Source organism: Anolis carolinensis, chromosome 4 (genome assembly GCF_035594765.1).
Source record: "Anolis carolinensis isolate JA03-04 chromosome 4, rAnoCar3.1.pri, whole genome shotgun sequence".
NCBI lineage: Eukaryota > Metazoa > Chordata > Lepidosauria > Squamata > Dactyloidae > Anolis > Anolis carolinensis.
The window spans coordinates 123,358,282-123,377,810 of NC_085844.1; the positions used below are offsets into that span (position 1 = coordinate 123,358,282).

Genomic DNA, 19,529 nt, shown 5'->3' on the forward strand with positions numbered 1-19,529 from the left:
TTTTGAACAAGAGCTTCAAGAATGTAGATGTTTTGTAAATAAAAATGTATGACATTTCCAAGCTCTGATCCAATTATGTGAATAATGATGCAGGGTATCTCCTGGGCAAAGGGTTAGTTTGATAGCATCCTAACCTTGGTGCAACCCCAGTGACATTTACCTGTGTGAACCAAAGGAAATCCGAAGTTAAAATGCTGACATTGCCTTTACTTTTTGTGAATGCTGACCACAACATAACATCATGGGTCATATTCATTTCTTTATTTTTTTTCTTTTCAAACTTTTTCCAGGGCTCTAAGCTGTAATAAGACACCAAGGCTCATCAGTGAAACTAGAAAAGTTAGCAAATGAACATAAAATATGACAGAGATATGTATGTTGAACCGTGTTGAAAAATGATACAATTTGTCAGTGCATTCACAAAGCCACCATAATTGCATGATTTTGACTCCAGATCAACATAGAGTCTCACTTATCCAACATTCGCTTATCCAATGTTCTGGATTATCCAACGCAGTTTGCCTCCTGTCCCAATTCACAGCTGTTTCTCTAGACAGCAAGGACTGAACTTTTTATGGATATAATTTCTGACAATGTTGCTACTGTAAATTCATTTTATGCAATTCTATCTTTATTTGTAGTCAATTTGTTAGTAGCCAATGTTTTTGTAGTCAATGTTTTCAATATATTGCGATGTTGTGGTGCTAAATTCATAAATACAGTAATTACTACAAAACGTTAACATGTTTTGGACTACTTTTTCTGTCGATTTGTTGTAAAACATGATGTTTTTGGTGCTTAATTTGTAAAATGGTAATGTAATTTGATGTTTAATAGGCTTTTCCTTAATCCCTCCTTATTATCCAACATTTTCGCTTATCCAGCGTTCTGTTGGCCCGTTTATGTTGGATAACTAAGACTCTACTGTATATGAAACCCAAGTGAAAAAAAGCCACATAACTGGCATGAATCTCAAAATATCTTTTTTAAAAAAATACTTAAAATTTCCAAATATTTTATTGCAGCCATGCTGACACCAGGAATGACTTATTCTAAGGCACTGAATTGGGGACAGGATGTTCTTCTTACTTAATCTGTAACTATTCGCTTTTTTTAAATAATTGGGAAGAAGAATGCCATCATTCAGTTTTATCCCATGGTAATCATCAGACTGATTTGGAGAAGGATGGAGTGTACAAAATTGTTTAATTCTAGTGTTAATTTTAACTCTAGATGTGATCTGTATCAGGTCTTATAGACTGTAGCTCCCCAGAGGCCTTCAGTGTACTCATCTATGAGAGCCCAAAACATTCCAGCTTGCAATGATCCTCTCCGTATAGCAGTAGCTCCCAACCTTTGGATCTCCAAGTGTTTTGGACTTCAACTTCCAGAAATCCCAGCCAGCTTACCAGCTGTTAGGAACTGTGGGAGCTGAAGTCCAAAACACCTGGAGGCCCAAAGGTTGGGAACCACTGCCATATAGGCTTCTCCAATCTTTTCTTCCCTAAAACTGTCTTTTGAGAGATGGGAGAATAACTTAATCTTCACTAGAAGACCTGTAGCAGACATCTAGTATTATAGGAATGTTCATTTCCACAACAACATGAAAGGCATGCATGAACATCCAAGGTCTTCAAGACCACTGTGACTCCATCAGGACCTTAGTGAGGGGCTAGAGACAGATAAGGGTGGTGTTGCATCTCAAAACATTTGCCACAACATTACAGGATTCTATACCATGATATGTACTGGCTATTAATTTGCACATGCCAAGAAACTAGAGAAATTTCAGCAGGCTTGGCATGTGGCTTGATGCACTTTGGGACTTCTTCTGGGCTTTTTCAACTTTCTGAATTTTAAGCTAGTTCTGCCCAACCGGATTTCCCCAAAATACCACCTGAAACTTGTTTTCTTTGTGCGGAGTATAATATTTATATTCATCGAAAAATACGAAATGTTCAAATGGGGTGAAGAAAAGTTTCAAATAAGAAGATCTCCTTCTTCGTCTTCACTGGTTTCATAATTGGTCTTCCTTGGTTTCATAACTCCTCTAGATCTTACGCAGGCACATCAATGTTTCATTTGCTCTTCTTCTTGTAAATGTCAAGTATTACTATTGAGTCACCTGTACAAGGGCAAGGAGGAACAAAATTGGTTGTTGGAGAGATGAGTAATGAAGAATACAACAAAACATGACAGGAAGAGAGCTATGAATGAACGTAGGAGTTGGCAACTGCCAGCACTAAATAAAATCTGGCCACTGGAATGAGGCTGGGTGTTGTTCCCTGCTGCTAAACCAAAAGTAGATGTGTGGGATAGGAATTAATTGTGTATGGCAGAAGACAAGGAAAAGGCTTTTGTAGTCTCCTCAGAATACCTGCAGCTACACTGAAGAATTAATGCATTTTAACACCATTTCAACAACCTTGGTTCTATGCTATAGAATCGTGGGAGTTGTAATTTTGCATGGTCTTTAGCCTTCTCTGGCAAAGAGTGCTGATGCCTCAACAAACACAACTTCCATAATTCCACAATGTTGAGCCATGGCAGTTAAAGTGCCATCAAACTGCATTAATTCCACAGTACAGATGCACCCTAGTTGTGTGTGTGTTCTACTGTTGCATGAATTGTAATAGCGGACAAACTCTCAAGTAAGAAACCGGCCACTTACCCCCAGTATATTACTCAAGATGGGGTATCCTGAACAGTAACAAAAAAGTTACATCTTTTGGATTAAAATGCTCAGAATTCCTCATGCTGATTAAAAGATTCTAGCCTTTTCTAAATTCTGGCATTGCCAAATGCCTTGTATAACATTAAGATTTTAGGGTAGAGCTACATTTTTATATAAAGGCCTTAAATTCTTGCTTTTAAGCTTCATCAAGCACACAGGAAGACTTGTGAGCAGTGGGGACAATATTTTGTAATATAAGAGAGTTATCCGGAAAGTAAGGTTACAAGGCATGTAGCTCTTGCGGGAAATTTTCATGGGGGGAAGTTGGTATCTGTGAAGTCTTGGCTCTGCTTTTCCTCTCCTTTGCGTCAGTTCCCTCCATTTGTATTAATTTTGGGGCGGAGTTTTTAAAAAAAATCCTAGAGGCCAGCCTTAGTTGGTTTAGTCCACAGAGCTTTCTTGCTAGGCCCTCCCTTCTTTCTGCAACAGAGCTACAGAGTTTAGAGGCCTGGATATTGTCTGGAAATCTTATGTCCTAGGAATTCAAACAGACATCCTTAGCACTAATAAACTCATCATATACCATCAGTCCTAGTGACAACAGAAGCTTGTGGTCAGCCAAAGTTTCACAAAGTAGAAGACCAAATCCATCGCTTTACATCAGAAGCAAAAGACTTTCAAGGATCCCAGAGAGATGACTGTGACCAGCAAAATCTCCTTTGGTAATGTATTGTTTTATGTTAGCTTTCAATAGCCCCGGGTGAGTTAACCCCTTATTCATCTTGTTTTCAGTAAACTCATTTTGGTTAACTTTCACATTTCCTAAAGTGCCTCTGTATGTTAAGGGTCTTGATCGTAATAGAAGGTATACAGATAGCCCCCGAGTAAAGCCAGACACTATAGTTTTCCCAAAGGCTCAGGCATGCCATCACAGTATCACTACCATGTAGCAGGAAACCAGCGGAAGTGAACAAGCAGTACCAGTCATCAGTAGCTCATCAACTGGCGTGGTGGTGAAGGTGAGAAATGAGCATCCTCATTCCGTTCCCCTCCAAGTGCGAAGTTCGTGCTGTAATACGCTACCTAAATGCTAAGGGCATGAATGCCACTGTGATTCATCACGAAATCATTTCAGCTTATGCAGAGAACGTATTGTCAAGACAGCATGTGGCAAAATGTGTACGGAATTTCAATTTCAGATGGACAGAAATTCACAACGAAGAAAAAAGTGGACGGCCATCCGTTGTGACTGATGACGTGGTGCAGAAAATTGAAGAAAATCTTCTCTCTGATCGCCATTCAACAATTGACGACCTGCATGAACTTTGTCCAAACATTTCACGAATTGTTGTTCATGAAATCGTAACTGAACAATTTCTTCAAATTTCTGCATCACATGACGATTTCACAATGAATTGCAGCAGAATTCATACCCTTAGCATTTAGGTAGTATATTACAGTGCGAACTTTGCACTTGGAGGGAAAAAGAATGAGGACGCGCATCTCTAACTTTTATCACAATACCAGTCGATGAACTACTCACAACTGGCACTGCTCATTTGCTTCCATTGGCTTCCCGCCACACAGCAGTGATACTAACCTCCCTTGCGAAAATTCCCCATGAGAGCTACATGCCTTGTAACCTTACTTTCCGGATAACCCTCATATGTATATAGGGATACCTTGCCCCTGAAAATGGTACTGATCAGACTTGGTGGCCATTATGAACTCAAGGAGCTTCCAAGATGGACCTATCAGAATATTCGACACAGTGAATCGCAGCGCTCTCTGGACCACCCTCCAAAAAATCGGGTGCCCTGACAAATTTGTGAACATCCTGCAGCTCCTCCATGATGACATGATGGCAACAGTCTTAGACAGCAACGGCTCCCAAAGTGACCCATTTAAGGTGGAATCAGGTGTCAAGCAGGGATGTGTTATTGCCCCAACCTTATTTTCCATCTTCATCGCTATGATACTTCACCTTGTTGATGGGAAGCTCCCCACTGGTGTGGAAATCATCTATCGGACAGATGGCAAGCTATTTAACCTCAGCAGACTGAGAGCCAAAACCAAGGTCACCACAAAATCTGTTATAGAACTCCAGTATACCGATGACAACGTAGTTTGTGTGCACTCAGAAGAAGACCTACAAGCCACTCTAAACACCTTCGCAGAAGCATACGAGAAGCTCGGCCTCTCATTGAACATCGAGAAAACCAAAGTGCTCTTCCAACAGGCACCAGCTAATCTCTCTGCAATGCCAGGAATACAGCTTAATGGTAACATTAGAAAATGTTGACCATTTCCGCTACCTTGGCAGCCACATCTCCACAAAAGTCAACATCGATACTGAAATACAACACCGCCTGAGCTCTGCAAGTGCAGCATTTTTCAGGATGAAGCAGAGAGTGTTTGATGATCGGGATATCCGTAGAGATACCAAAATGCTTGTTTACAAAGCCATTGTCCTCCCAACCCTGCTCTATGCCTGCGAAACGTGGACGGTCTACAGACGTCACACTCAACTCCTGGAGCATTTCCATCAGCGTTGCCTCAGAAAAATCCTGCAAATCTCTTGGGAAGACAGGTGGACAAATGTCAGCGTGCTTGAGGAAGCAAAGACCACCAGCATTGACGCGATGCTCCTACGCCATCAACTCTGCTGGACTGGCCACATTGTCCGAATGCCCGATCACTGTCTCCCAAAGCAGTTACTCTACTCCGAACTCAAGAACGGGAAACGTAATGTTGGTGGGCAGGAAAAGAGATTTAAAGATGGGCTTAAAGCCAACCTTAAAATCTGTGGCATAGACACTGAGAACTGGGAAGCCCTGGCCCTTGAGCACTCTAATTGGAGGTCAGCTGTGACCAGCAGTGCTACGGAGTTCGAAGAGGCACAAATGGAGGGCTTAAGGGAGAAACGTGCCAAAAGGAAGGAGCATCAAGCCAACCCTGACTGGGACCGCCTTCCATCTGGAAACTGATGTCCTCACTGTGGGAGAACATGCAGATCAAGAATAGGTCTCTTCAGCCATCTACGGACACCCCCCCAAGACGGAAGACATCCTCGAACTACGAGGGATTGCCTAAGTAATCAGAGTATTGTTTTTGGTAAGGTTTATTCAGAAGGGTTTTGCCATTGCTTTTGTCTCCAGTTGAGAGAGTAGGACCTGCTCAAGGTCAGACAATGGCTGACCTTCATGTTTGAGCAGCTTTGAACGTTGTCTCCTAGAGTCCTAGTTCATAACTGAAACGACATCATGCTGGTTCACAACCAGAACTTAATCTCTCCAAATAAATGCTTGTATGTACGGAAATTTCCAGCATATGAAATAATTTTGCCACAATAAATGACTATACAAATTCAGTACACATCTGAGAAGTGAGGGCAGCAAATAAAAATGGGAAAAATAAGACATGCTGATCAGTTATAGGAACTGGGATTGTCACACAATTACTAGGCAGGGAAGATATGATGGGACTCACCCCAAATCATGCGGCAGAAAAATTCTCCTGTGTTATACATAATCAATAGGATGATAAAACTCCCCAGAAAAAAGCCTGCTATGGCGAGCGGACTTAGAACTTCAAACACAGGGTATACCCACTTTCCAGTTACAGAGTAAATCCATAGGACCCTAAGAAATAAGAGACAATTAGAACATATCAAACTTTTAAAAAACACAGAGTTCAAACTAGACATGGAATGTATCTGTGCCACAGTTATAGCAGTTTCACACAATCCTATGGGATCATATGATTTTTAGTTTAGTTTGCACTCTTTGAACTATAGTACTATGACTCTCTAAGTAACTCCCCAAACTAAAAATCCGAGGATTACATGGAGTTATTAAAATGGCAGTTAAAAGTACAATCAAATGACTTTGTAATGTTGATGCATTTCTTCTCATACTTCTCATACTTTTAATAAGCCTATTGGATTCAATAAACTAGTCACAAGAAGAACTGGTGCCTGTATTTTCTTAGGGTTTCTCCTTTACCATCTTCTCCCCACCTTTCAGTGTCATTTTTTTTGTAAGGGCAAGGGCAAGAAATAGAACGGGCCTGTAGCACAGCTGTTTAATAGCCAGCTGCAATAAATCACTATTGACCAAGAGGTCATGAGTTCGAGCCAGCCTAGGTCTGAGTAAGCTCCCGACCATTAATAGTCTTGCTTGCTGTTGACCTATGCAGCCAAAAGACTATTGGATTCAATAAACTAGTCACAAGAAGAACTGGTGCCTGTATTTTCTTAGGGTTTCTCCTTTACCATTTTCTTCTCCCCACCTTTCAGTGTCATGTTTTTTTTTTGTAATGGCAAGGGCAAGAAATGGAGCGGGCTGTAGCACAGCTGCTTAGTAGCCAGCTGCAATAAATCACTACTGACCAAGAGGTCATGAGTTCGAGCCAGCCTGGGTCTGAGTAAGCTCCCGACCATTAATAGTCTTGCTTGCTGTTGACCTATGCAGCCGAAAGACAGTTGCATTTGTCAAGTAGGAAATTTAGGTACTGCCTTATACGGGGAGGCTAATTTAACTAATTTACAACGCCATAATATCTTCAGCAGCTTGCGCTAGACTGAGGAAGTACTCCATCAAGGACTTGGTGTCACAAATGGATGGTGAAGCAACAGCTCCACCTGTGGCCGGAATTGAGCATACCCTCATGAAGCCAGAAGCTGGAATGTTAAATGGCCTCTTTGTTTGTCTATATATGTCGTATGTCTAACGGCATCGAATGTTTGCCATGTATATGTGTATGTATATTGTGATCACATGTATATTGTGATCTGCCCTGAGTCCCCTTCAGGGTGGGAAGGGCAGAATATAAATACTGTAAATAAATAAATAAATAATTTTTTTAAAAAAATTCTGTAAACTACTCCAGGAGTCTTTCTGGCTGAAGAATGGAGTATAAATGCTTTCAATAAACCCACCCTGGCTTCCTTCAAAAAGCTGCTTAAAACCTGGCTCTTCTGCTGCGCCTTTGGATAACCGAGCCCATAGCTATAGTAGTTGCACAGGCCATCTCTTTGACTTGAAAAACTGCACATTATTCCTCTGCCCCAAAACATCTTAGAATATAACATTGCACTTTAGTTCTAGTGGCCCCTCCAGGCCATCCTCTCCTCCATCCCAGTGGTCCTTTTTTCTTCTTCTATGATTCATATGTTATTTGAGTGATTATATTTTTTCTGTTTATGTGATTGTTTTAGTCAATTGTTATGTTTTTTTCTTCTTTTTGTATTCTTATAGCGTTTTATAGTGTTTCAGTGTTTTATTGTACAATGTTTTATGCCGATTTTATATAGGAAACCACCCTAAGTCCCTTTTGGGAGAGAGGGCGGTATACAAATAAACTTTTACTTACTTACTAATAAACAAATAAATGTCAGATAGAGCTGTACAGGGTCTGGATCCAAACCAAGGCATATTTAGGGTAGGCACTAATTCTTCATTACCCATGGTTCCTGAATTTACTTCTTGTGATGGAAATGCGTTGTTCCCAGTTCAAAACCAGATATCAATAGCCTCCAAGAAATCTCCTGGTGACTCAACTTTCTACAAACTCTCGACGGAGATTTTGCTGCTGGTGGTAACTGGACATTTTTGTTGTGGGAATGTCTACTTGGAATCCTGACCCATAGATAAGCTTTGGAAAGTAACTTTTCTGGGTTATAGGTCCATGAAAGCTGTAGGCTGGATCTAAACTGCCATATAATCCAGTATCTGGTCCCAGATTACTTGCTTTGAAATGGATTATATGAGTATACACTGCCATATAACACAGTTCAGAGCAGATAATCTGGATTTTATATAGCAGTGTAGATGGGGCCATAGTGAGTGTAGTCAGTGCTCATACTGGTTGGGAATTTCTGGGAGCTGTAGTCCAAAACCGAATTTTCCCAAATTTTGGTCACAGCACACCTTAAAGGATGGTAGTGTGATGTGGTTAAAGTTATGTATTTGTTCAACCACCTGATCATGGTTAAACGATCAGGTACAGAAGGGCATAGTAATCCTACCTTTATGGTGCATTCAGGCTTCCAAGACCTTGCATCTAAATGCAAAGAGTGTGTGCAGCACCTCAGGTGGGAAAATGCCTTTATATCACCTCCTTTACTGGATTTTTTTCCATCAGTGTTGACAAACCCCAAAAGTCCAAAAATATCTAGTACATTACTTCTATTCCAAAAGGAATGTTTTCTATCTGGTTCAGAAAACACGATTCAGTGTATTTGGAATTCTTGCCTGACAGCATGCAACACTGCAACGGAATAAGTTGCAGAAGCATCCTTACCCTCTCCCCTTGTTCCATGGCCAAGGACAAGGGCTGAATGGCTAGTAACATCTAGAGTACCATAAGGTCTCACTCCTGCCATAAGGGGTGATGGAGAGGGAGAGAGAGTGACAGCACCCCCCCCCCCTTGCCTGGCTGGAACCAAGCACAAGGATCCAAGATGTCGAAGATGGGAAAAGCCTATGTATATACCTCTATCTATGTACAACTATCTGTCTTGTCAGTGTATAAATTGCATTGAATGCTTGCCGCATATGTATGTTCTGTGTTCCGCCCCAAGTACCCTTTGGAGTGAGAATGGCGGAATATAAATACTGTAAATAAATAAATAAAGATATATGCTCCTCCAGTTCCTCTCATGTGAGGTTCACAGGCAAATCTTGGAAGCATTACTTTGAATGCCCACTGGCCATGTTGGTCGGAGGAATCTGATAGTTATAGTGTTGTGGTTCAGTCTGATGATGAAGGGGAATTTGGGTTTCAGCAGGTTGATCCAGGAAATGTTGAAGGCTCAGAAATGCAGGTTGATCAAGGCTCAGAAATGCAGGCTGATCAAAGCTCAGAAATGCAGGCTGATCAAGGGAATGTTGAAAGCTCTGAGTTTAGCAGGGAAGCTGAAGTTAGTGATAAGGATGACCTTTCACAGGATTTTAAGCATCGTCAACATCAACAAAGTCCAGATGGCTCTGGCAGCGAGGGAGAGGAGATCTCCTTAGATAGAAACACTAGATTAAGGTTGAGGTTCGGTCCCAGGCGTTCCGTGAGAATCGCGGGCAAGCGTGTGGGAGCCAAAGCTCAGAGGAATGTGTTTCTAACTTGAAAGAAAGGTTAAAAGGGGTAAAATTGGGGGAAGATTTCAGACAGAGCAATGTTGATTCTAGAAGCTTAACTCTTGCCTTGTCTAGGTTCATGGAAATATATCTTTGCTTCGTTTCATGCCTAGAATCTGTGTTTGGATTATATTTTTGAAGCTCATGCTACCTTGTTTCTTCGGTACTGCTATGCTATTTTAGGGACTCTGAACTATTATCTACGAAGACTTCTGTGTTCTGTAGATTGCCTTTGCAATTGGATTGTTGTTTTCTTTACTGTTTTTTATTAAGTTTTTGCTCTTTTATTAACAAACTGAAAAAACCAAGTCTGCCGTGGTGGGGTGTGTGTAAGAGCAAGGTGAACCAGTGCTGAGGTGCAACATATAGTCCCCAAAAATAACATTTCCAAACTCTGGGTGCAAGTAGTGATAGGTGAGGACAACACATACGTTGAATATACTTAGACTACCCTAAGCTCCCAACAGAAAAACCTGTAGATAGCACAAAGCACAGCAGTTAAGTAACAAAGCAAGCTGGTACATGGGAAAGGAATTTTGATAAGCAGCGTGCATAATCTCATTACGTTTAGGATTTGATTAGACTAAGAAGCCCCTTGCACAGCCTAATGTATGGGTTGTATAATGCCATCGTTCACAGAGTTCCAAAGCTTTTCTAAAGTCAGATCAGGAGTTCATTGTAGCTGAACAGTCAGGACTTCTTTCAGGCCGGCTGAGGAAAGCAAAGTCTTTTCAACCGAGGACATCTGGCCGCATGTAATCACTCGATGAGAGAAGGAATCCCCTCTTGGCTTCTCGCCCAAACATCATGTGAAAGAGACTTCATTCATTAAAAAAAGAAGAATTCTTACCAACACAAATAGGAAAAACCACCAATTCCTAATAGGCTGAGCCCTTTCCCCTTTGACGGATAACGACGAGGGGTACTGAAGAGATCCAACATGGTCAAGGGGAATATAGCAGTGTGCTGGGAAGAAAACACAGTTTGTGTCACACAAAATTGTACTCAAGGTGCCTCTGAAAAACTCACCAATATTTACGAAACCATCTGTAATCCCCAGAACCCAGGAGGCTGTATTCTGCTAAGATCACAGTGAATAGACAACAAGAGTCAAGAAAGAGGTTATACATGGATACAGATACATGATACATCTTTTTCTAATAGCATTCTAATTCCACAGTGTGTTGTATAGAAGTTTAGATTCACTTTCATGTGCCAGCTACTAAATTGTTTCTAGAAATTCTATACATCATTGCATATATACAGACCTTGAAAAGGTTTCCCCCCAACAGTAAGAAGATACTTGTTGTTACTTGTTATATTACACAAAGTAACTCAGTGTATTGCTAATTGCTTTGATTTATTTATATTTTGGAGAAAAAGTAGGATTGATAATAGAATAGCAAGTTTAAAAAATTCCTACATGCTTAAAAGCCAATTAAAAGGCACTGTAGAAGCAACGGAGCCCCCGGTGATGCAGCGTATTAAAGCGCTGAGCTGCTGAACTTGCAGACCGAAAGGTCGCAGGTTCGAATCTGTGGAGCGGAGTGAGTGCCCGCTGTTAGCTCCAGCTTCTGCCAACCTGGCAGTTTGAAAACATGCAAATGTGAATAGATTAATAGGTACTGCTCCAGCAGGAAGGTAACGGCGCTCCATGCAGTCATGCCGACCACATGACCTTGGAGGTGTCTACGAACAATGCCGGCTCTTCGACTTACAAAGGGAGATGAGCACTAACCCCCAGAGTCAGACACAACTGGACTTAACATCAGGGGAAATCTTTACCTAGAAGCAACTAGAAAATATCTATTCAACTGACACATTATAGATAACCTCATGACTGGCAATTCACTAATGGCAAACCATTTCTGGATGTTTCTTTCCTAAGGAAACCCTTTGAAATTCGTGGGGTCACCATAAGCCCAAAATCAACCTGAAGAACATAAATACAACAAGCTTGGGATGTATGTATAAGATCCAGTGTTGAATGGGATTCACTAAATTAAACAAGCAAAGGATTTTTGGAAAGAAGTTCTGGAATCACAAAGCTAGATTGGTTAACAATGGGGCATCTACACCGTACTGTTAATTCAGTTTGGCACCACTTTAATTGTCATGGCTCAATGCTGTGGAATCCTATGATTTCCAGTTTGGTGAGGCACCAGCACTCTTTGGCAAAGAAAGTTAGGTAAAGGTTTCCCCTTGACATTAAATCTAGTCGTGTCTGACTCTGGAAGGTGGCACTCATCTGCATTTCTAAGCTGAAGCGCCAGTGTTGTCCATAGACACCTCCAAGGTCAAATGGCTGGCATGGCTGGCATGTCTACATGAAGCACCGTTACCTTCCTGCCAGAGGTTGGTCTACTCACATTTGAATGTTTTCAAACTGCTAGGTAGGCAGAAGCTGGGGCTAACAGTGGGAGCTCACCCCGCTCCGCAGATTCAAACCACCAACCTTTCGGTCAGCAAGGGGATGTAAAGAAGTTAAGACTTTGTAAAACTACAAGTCCTATGATTCTATAACCTTGAGCCATGGCAGTTAAGTGTTGTCAAACTGCACTAATTCTTCAATGTAGATGCACCCAATGACACAAAGTTAATTTAAGCCTGCCTTCATTTTTTTAATGTGTTCATAGCAATTTATGGTGAAAAAAGAAATACATAAAGAAAGGAAATGAGCTTATGGAGGTTTACATTGATAAAGTCTAATTCCCAAAGCATTGCATAACTGAACCATTATTACGAAGTTTTCCACTTGCCAATGAATTTCAATTAGTTCTCCAAATGAATTTCTTTCTGTAGATGACAGAACAATGACTGTTGTGTTGGCATTAGTAATGGACCACATATCACAACTCCAAACCATTTGAAATGCCTTTAAATGCATTTTGTTTTCTTCTTGGAAAAGTAGTACCTCCTCAGAGCCATTTTTAATATGGCTCTAGTCACCCTGCACACCATGAGCTATTAAAGGCAATTAAACTTCATTTCCACTATAATGTATTGTTTAATCTAGCATTCATTCAAATAAATGCAAGCTTTGTTCTTTGTGCAAATCTTTTTAATAAAAAAACTGTTTAAAAAAGCAAATCGTAGTAATTAGGCCTGGATTGACACCAGTCTCTGAAGGTTGGAGGGGAAATGGATGGAAACAGTGACTCATTCTAGTGTTTTCCATTAACAGTTTCTTTTCAGTTTCATTTGCAACAAGTAAAACAAAGAAAAGTAACTGGGGGTGGGCATTTCTCTCCCCTCCCAAACAAGAGGGAGAAAACCCAAACCAAAACTGCTGATCTGAACAGCATTACACATAGTAATCTAGCTGTTAATGGGTAGAAGCCGTGAACAATTTTATTCTGTTCAGATAATTGTAGAAACTGGGTTGCTGTGAGTTTTCTGAGTTCCAGAAGCATTCTCTCCTGACATTTCACCCAAATCTATGGCGGGCATCCTCAGAGATTGTGAGATCTGTTGGAAACTAGGCAAGTAGGGTTTATATATCTGTGGAATGTCCAGGGAGGGAGAAAAAAAAAACTCTTGTCTGTTTGAGGCAAGTGTGAATGTTGCAATTGGCCACCTTGTTTAGCATTTAATGGCCTTGCAGATTCAAAGCTTAGCTGTTTCATGCATGAGAAATTCTTTGTTGGGAGGTGTTAGCTGGCCCTGATTGTTTCTTGTCTGGAATTCGCCTGCTTTCTGAATAGAAAGGAAGAAACCACAAAAATGAACAAAATTATTTTTTAAAAATCTAAAATCAAGTCAGTAAATAAAGAACAACACTCAGAAAACAGAAGAATTCCAGAGGAATTATCAGAGGAATTTACTGATAATGAGGCTTGCTAAACAAGCTGATTTTCCCCTTTTTTATGAAGTACAGCTGAAGCTTTTGCTGCAGAGTCCGCTGTAAACAAATACATGGAGGTAAATTAGATAGTGGTGTCTGGGAGATGGGAAATCTACTACAAATTGTGGAAGTAGGATGAAAAAGAAAATTGAGGGGGGGGGGAAAGGAAGATGAAAAGTATAATCAGAAAAGATGGTAGGAAGATATAAAATATAAGAACGGTTTCCTGGAGATGTATTACAAAGAGCTGGTGTATTATTGCCATCATTTCTATAAAAGCACTAAGATATATTTTTTTAACTACCTTCTGTGTGCAAAATACACTGTGGTGCAAGTGGAAATTTCACTCTAATGTCCTAAAATGTAGGAAATCATTACAACAGTTGCAAAACTCTTGTGATCCCACCTAGAGAGGTGAAAACTTTCAAAGTCATCATTCTTTCAAAGTATGTGATCTCTGCGGGACTGCATTGTTTTAAAAAAAGGATTTCAGTGTGTCTGGTAGTGGAAAATTGTATTTATTTATTTGATGTACGTATATCCTGTTTTTCTTCCAAGGAACTAAAGGCAATATAGATTGTTGTTTCCTACCTCACAAAACTCTAAGTGAGCTGAGAGAAAACAACAGGCCGACTAGGAAAGACTCTTGGCCTCCTATCCCTGGACTGCAATGTCCATCATTTATCAACTTTGGCTATGTTACCAAGAGCTAGTTGGAGTTGTTGAATATGGGCAGCCACAGTTGCCCATTCTTCTAGAGCAGGATTCTTAAACTTTTTTCACCTGGGTCCCCTTTCTGCCCAAGAATGTTTTACGTGGCCCCAAGTATATATAGATACCGAATATACTCGAGTATAGGCCAAGTTTTATAATAATAAGACTTTATTTGTATTCTGCCCTATCTCCCCAAGGGGACCCAAGTCCTTTTTAGGGCTGAAAAAAAAAACCCCATGGTTTATACTCAAGTGAGGGTTCTGGCCAGCTTATATTCGGTTCAGCTTATACTAGAGTAAATAGGTAATCAGAGTTGGACAGTCTTATCTTAAATTACAGTTTTATGCAAATATTCAAAAACATTTAACTTACTGATGCCTCAATTAATATAATTTTATTAGTATCCATTTTTATTTTTGAAATTTACCAGTAGCTGCTGCATTTCCCACCCTCGTTTTATACTTGGGTCAATATGTTTTCCCAGTTTTTGGTGATAAAATTAGGTGCCTCAGCTTATATTAGGGTTGGCTTATATAGGGTATATAAACTGTAACAAATCAAAGATTTACTGATAATGAGGCTTGCTAAACAGGCTCATTTCCCCCTTTTTATGAAGTACAGCTGAAGCTTTTGCTGCAGAGTCCATTGTAAACACAGCTAACAGATTTGTCTAATATTTACAACAGCCACTAGGTGACATTCAGAAACATTTCACTTTTGCCAAACCTTTTCAGACCACAGCATTGAGCTAAGGGGACCCCATTTGCAATCAGGACCCACAGTTTAAGAAGAAGTACTGTAAATAAATAAATCAATACGTGTCATAGAGCAGGAGTGGCTAATAGTGAAGGCTTAAGGATCCTCATTAGTCCATAAGGAGACCTTACAAGGCTCCGTCCTCAACTATTTCAGAAAAAAAATTATTTTTTCCCCCAAACACCCTTTAGTGGCATGTTTTGGGCCTTTGTGGGTGTACAGAACACATTTTGAGGCAAAAAAAAAACGCTTTTTGAAAAAAAAGTGAAATTTTCAGTTTGCGCCCTGGAAGCATCAAGGGGAGGTCCAAACATAGTGGTGGTGGTGGTAGTAGTAGTAGTAGTAGTAGTAGTAATCACACTTTATTTATATTCTGCCCTTCTCCTCAAGGGGACTCAGAGCATATTATACGAGGGTATCCAGAAAGTCGATTACATTTTGGAATTAAAAATGAACAAAGTATAGGAGAAAACATTTACCATATGCAGCTGAAAGCCACACCCAAATACCACTTCTCAACATAGTCGCCATTCAAATCTAGGCACTTATCATAGCGATGAATGAGCTTGGCAACTCCTTCCCCACAAAACACTGCAGTTTGCGTCCTCAACGCAGCTTTTTTGGCGACAATGCGCAGCTGTGGGAAGGGGTGACCGGCTGGTTAAGGACGCTAGCAGCAGAGTTTTGTGGGGAAGGAGTTGCCAAACTCATTCATCACTATGATAAGTGTCTAGATTAATTCCAAAACGTAATCTACTTTCTGGATAACCCTCATAGCATATAAACAAACACAGGCAAACATTTAATGCCTTGTTACAATGAGACACACATACACAGACAAAGGCAAAGGCTTCTCCTTTCATTTCCGGCTCTGGAGGCATGGCTCATCTCTGGCTTTGGGGGAAGTTCTCTTCTCCATTTCCAAGCCGAGGGACCTGCATTGTCACCTCCTGGTTGTGTGGCTGGCATGACTGCTTGGAGCATCTTTTTGCCTTTTTCCTGCCGAAGCGGTACCTATTTATCTACTCACATTTGCATGTTTTCAAACTGCTAGGTTGGCAAGAACTAGGGCTAACAGTGGGAGTTCACCCCGTGCCACAGATTCAAACTTCCAACCTCCAGGTCAGCAGTTCAGCAGCACAAGGGTTTAACCCATTGCGCCACCATACCCCTTACATAGAATGCCCCGACATCCCCAGATATTATTTTTGGGCACTTCAGAGCAAATAAAACAGGTGGCGGAGATATCTCTGAGGCCACAAAAATGGCCCCAGGAACCCTCAAGTGGACTAGAGACCAAACTATACCTAGCCCTATTCTAATGAAATAAATAATGCAAACTGAATTCGCCAAGGAATACAGTCAGAATGAGGATTGTGATGACACCGAGTGCTGGTCTTTTTTAGCATTTCCCTGATCCACAGCCAGCCACCTAACAGAGCACTGAGCACAAAAGGTTCAGCAAACCAAACAGTATCTCGGATAGGATTATTTCATTTGTTTCGACTGCTATGACTCAGTCTTGTACTGAACTTTTCCTCCCACTTTCCCCAAGAGGATGCATCATGAATTTAGCAACACACCCACCACTTCTATTTTACCAGCAACTTCTTGCCCTTGGCCAGCAAAGTTTACCCAACCCTCTTTTTTGATTAGTTTACTCTAAGGTCCTTTTTTAAAAAAATCAATCTGGGAACACAAGTAAACCAATTAGGTTTTGTGAAGCTTGCCCTTCTTCGTGGGTACCACACAAATTAGCTGCCCAGTTGGTTTGCTTCAGCATGATTACTTTGGGAATATTTCATTGCTTTCTAAAAACTGCCAAACACTCATTTGTATTCCCAAATATACACTATTGTATAACACTCTGTTTACAGCAGTTTCATTCTTTTCTATGCACTGCGGTAACCTAGAAAATGTCTCTCCGCCTCCCATTTAATGACTTCACATCTTTCCATTGACTTCAACTTGGCAAACTATGATTCACTGACATTTCCCTCTCTGTGCTTTAAGGCTTCTTTTAGCAATTCATACATCCACTCATTTGCTACAGTTCTTAAAGAGACAGCCAAAAAAAAAACCCCTCAAAAGAACATTCGCAATGTTCACATCCAGTAAAATAATTCTCACTCTTTTCACCAATTTCTATGAGAAGGATTAAGAGCGTATCTGACTCATCCTTGGAAATCATTAGAACCTACAAGTGCATAATTGACTAGGTCATGGCTGCTTTCTTTTTCATAAATCACTTTAGAGAGGGATATTGATTAAAAATTAGCTTTATTTCACACAGCATGTTTCTACCCACTCCTCCAGACTTTTTCTTTTTTACTCACCATTGCATGATTCATCCACACAGGAAAGACCAAGTCAAGGCTCTTGGGGTAAACTAACTCCCGGTCATAAGAGTATAACATCCAAAAGCTTGTAAACACAAACTGAAAGAAAACATTTGAAACAGACATACATCATTTTTCGATTTATCTAACAATGGCTCAATAGCAAAGTCTAGTGTTGTTTTCCTAAAAGAGATGGTAGGTACAAGCTCCTTAAACTCTCAGCATGTTGGGATGATGATTTTTGAAATACAGTAGAGTCTCATCCAGGGCCATAGCCAGAAAAAAATTTCGGGAGGGGTTTTGAAAATTTCGGGGGGGGGGGGGTTGAACCCCTAGCACATACCCCTCCCCGCTACAAACCTGTCAATATCTGCTTGAGATAGTGCCTGGAGGGACTCTTAATGTTTTGCATCTCATAGACTTAGCATGGGGATTTGGTTAACCAGTTAAAATTCATGAGTAAACGAGATTTTTTTTATAACTTGAAAAATTTCGGGGGGGGGGGGGGGTTGAGCCCCTAACCCCCCCCCCTCGCTACAGGCCTGGTCTCACTTATCCAAGCTAAACGGGCCAGCAGAAGCTTGGATAAGCGAATATCTTGGATTATAAGGAGGGATTAAGGAAAAGCCTATTAAACATCAAATTAGGTTATGATTTTACAAATGAAGCACCAAAACATCATGTTATACAACAAATTGGACAGAAAAAGTAGTTCAGTACACAGTAATGTTATGTTGTTATTACTGTATTTATGAATTTAGCACCAAAATATCCACGATATATTGAAAACATTGACTACAAAAATGGCTTGGATAATCCAGAAGCTTGGATAAGCGAGGCTTGGATAAGTGAGACTCTACTGTAATGATTTTTTTTCCAGTCAGGAGCGACTTGAGAAACTGCAAGAAAAAGGAAGGTCCAGAAAAAGATTTTGACCAAATTTTAAAATGGACATTAGAAAAGGAAAAAGGCCTGATGGGTTTTATTTATAAGATATTAATTGAAAAACAATATAAATTGAAACAAACATTGGCCGAGATATGGAAAGAAGACATGAATATTAACGACTCTGATATCGAATACTGGATCAACTCAATTAAAAAAATCAAGCAGATAAGGATAAGAGAAACCCAAAGGAAAATACTGACTAAATGGTATAGAACCCCAATCCAATTGGCTTATATAACTAAAACAACCACAAAATTGTGTTGGCACGGATGTGGGATAACTGGCTCATATATTCATATGTGGTGGGAATGTGATAAAGTGCAAAAATTTTATAACAAGGTAAAGAAGGAAATGGAAGATTTAACAGGACATAAATTGATTTTGAAAAATAAAGAATTCTTCATCCAGAAATTAGATAAGAATAAAATTACTAAGGACTGGGGGGAAATCATAAAATACATGTTAGTTGCCGCTCAAGCAACAGTTGCCTTGGGTTGGAAAGAACAAACAAAATGGGAAGTTGAAAAATGGTATGAATACCTAGCTGATTTTATGCTTCAAGATTATATCCTTGAAAGGAGAACTAAATATATATCAGGCCGAATCAAAAAGAATTGGGATCTGAAATGGGGAAGATTGATAGATAGAGTCAAAGGACAAAGAAAATATAAAGAATTGAATCATTCTCTACTTACGATTGATCAATTAAAATAATATCTGAATGGAAGAAAGTACTGTTCCCAGAGGGAGGGGGAGGGGGGAGGGGTGAAAAACTACTGGACATAAGTGGGAGATAAAAGTGGAACTAACAAGTGTAATGTTACCGAGAATTGGTGTGTATGTTAATGGATTTTGTTGTTTCGCTGATATCTACAATAAAAACATATTTAAAAAAAAGAGAGAGAAACTGCAAGTCACTTCTGGCCATCTGCAAGGAAGTTGCCCAGGGGACGCCCAGATGTTTTGATGTTTTTACCACCCCAATGATGATGGAACATATTGATTCCAGATCTTGGCATAACAATATGAATTTTAAGTAGACCTTACTTACACACCCTCTGTTTGTAATGTTTTAAAGTTTTACATTCCTGGTCTTGGACCATAATAATAAAATACATTTA

General features: G+C 40.2%; 1 protein-coding gene across 1 annotated transcript in view; it reads right to left on the reverse strand.

Annotated features, from left to right (window-relative positions):
- Positions 1–246: 246 nt before the first annotated feature.
- adtrp (androgen dependent TFPI regulating protein) overlaps positions 247–19,529 on the reverse strand; it is a 36,082-nt gene continuing 16,799 nt past the window's right edge. The window contains exons 3-6 of the mRNA XM_003223566.4: positions 17,458–17,559; positions 10,658–10,773; positions 6,164–6,315; positions 247–2,125 (exon numbers count right to left, since the gene is read on the reverse strand). Coding sequence (XP_003223614.2) covers positions 2,079–2,125; positions 6,164–6,315; positions 10,658–10,773; positions 17,458–17,559 — 417 coding nt within the window. The 3' untranslated portion in view covers positions 247–2,078. The remainder of the gene's footprint in view (positions 2,126–6,163; positions 6,316–10,657; positions 10,774–17,457; positions 17,560–19,529) is intronic.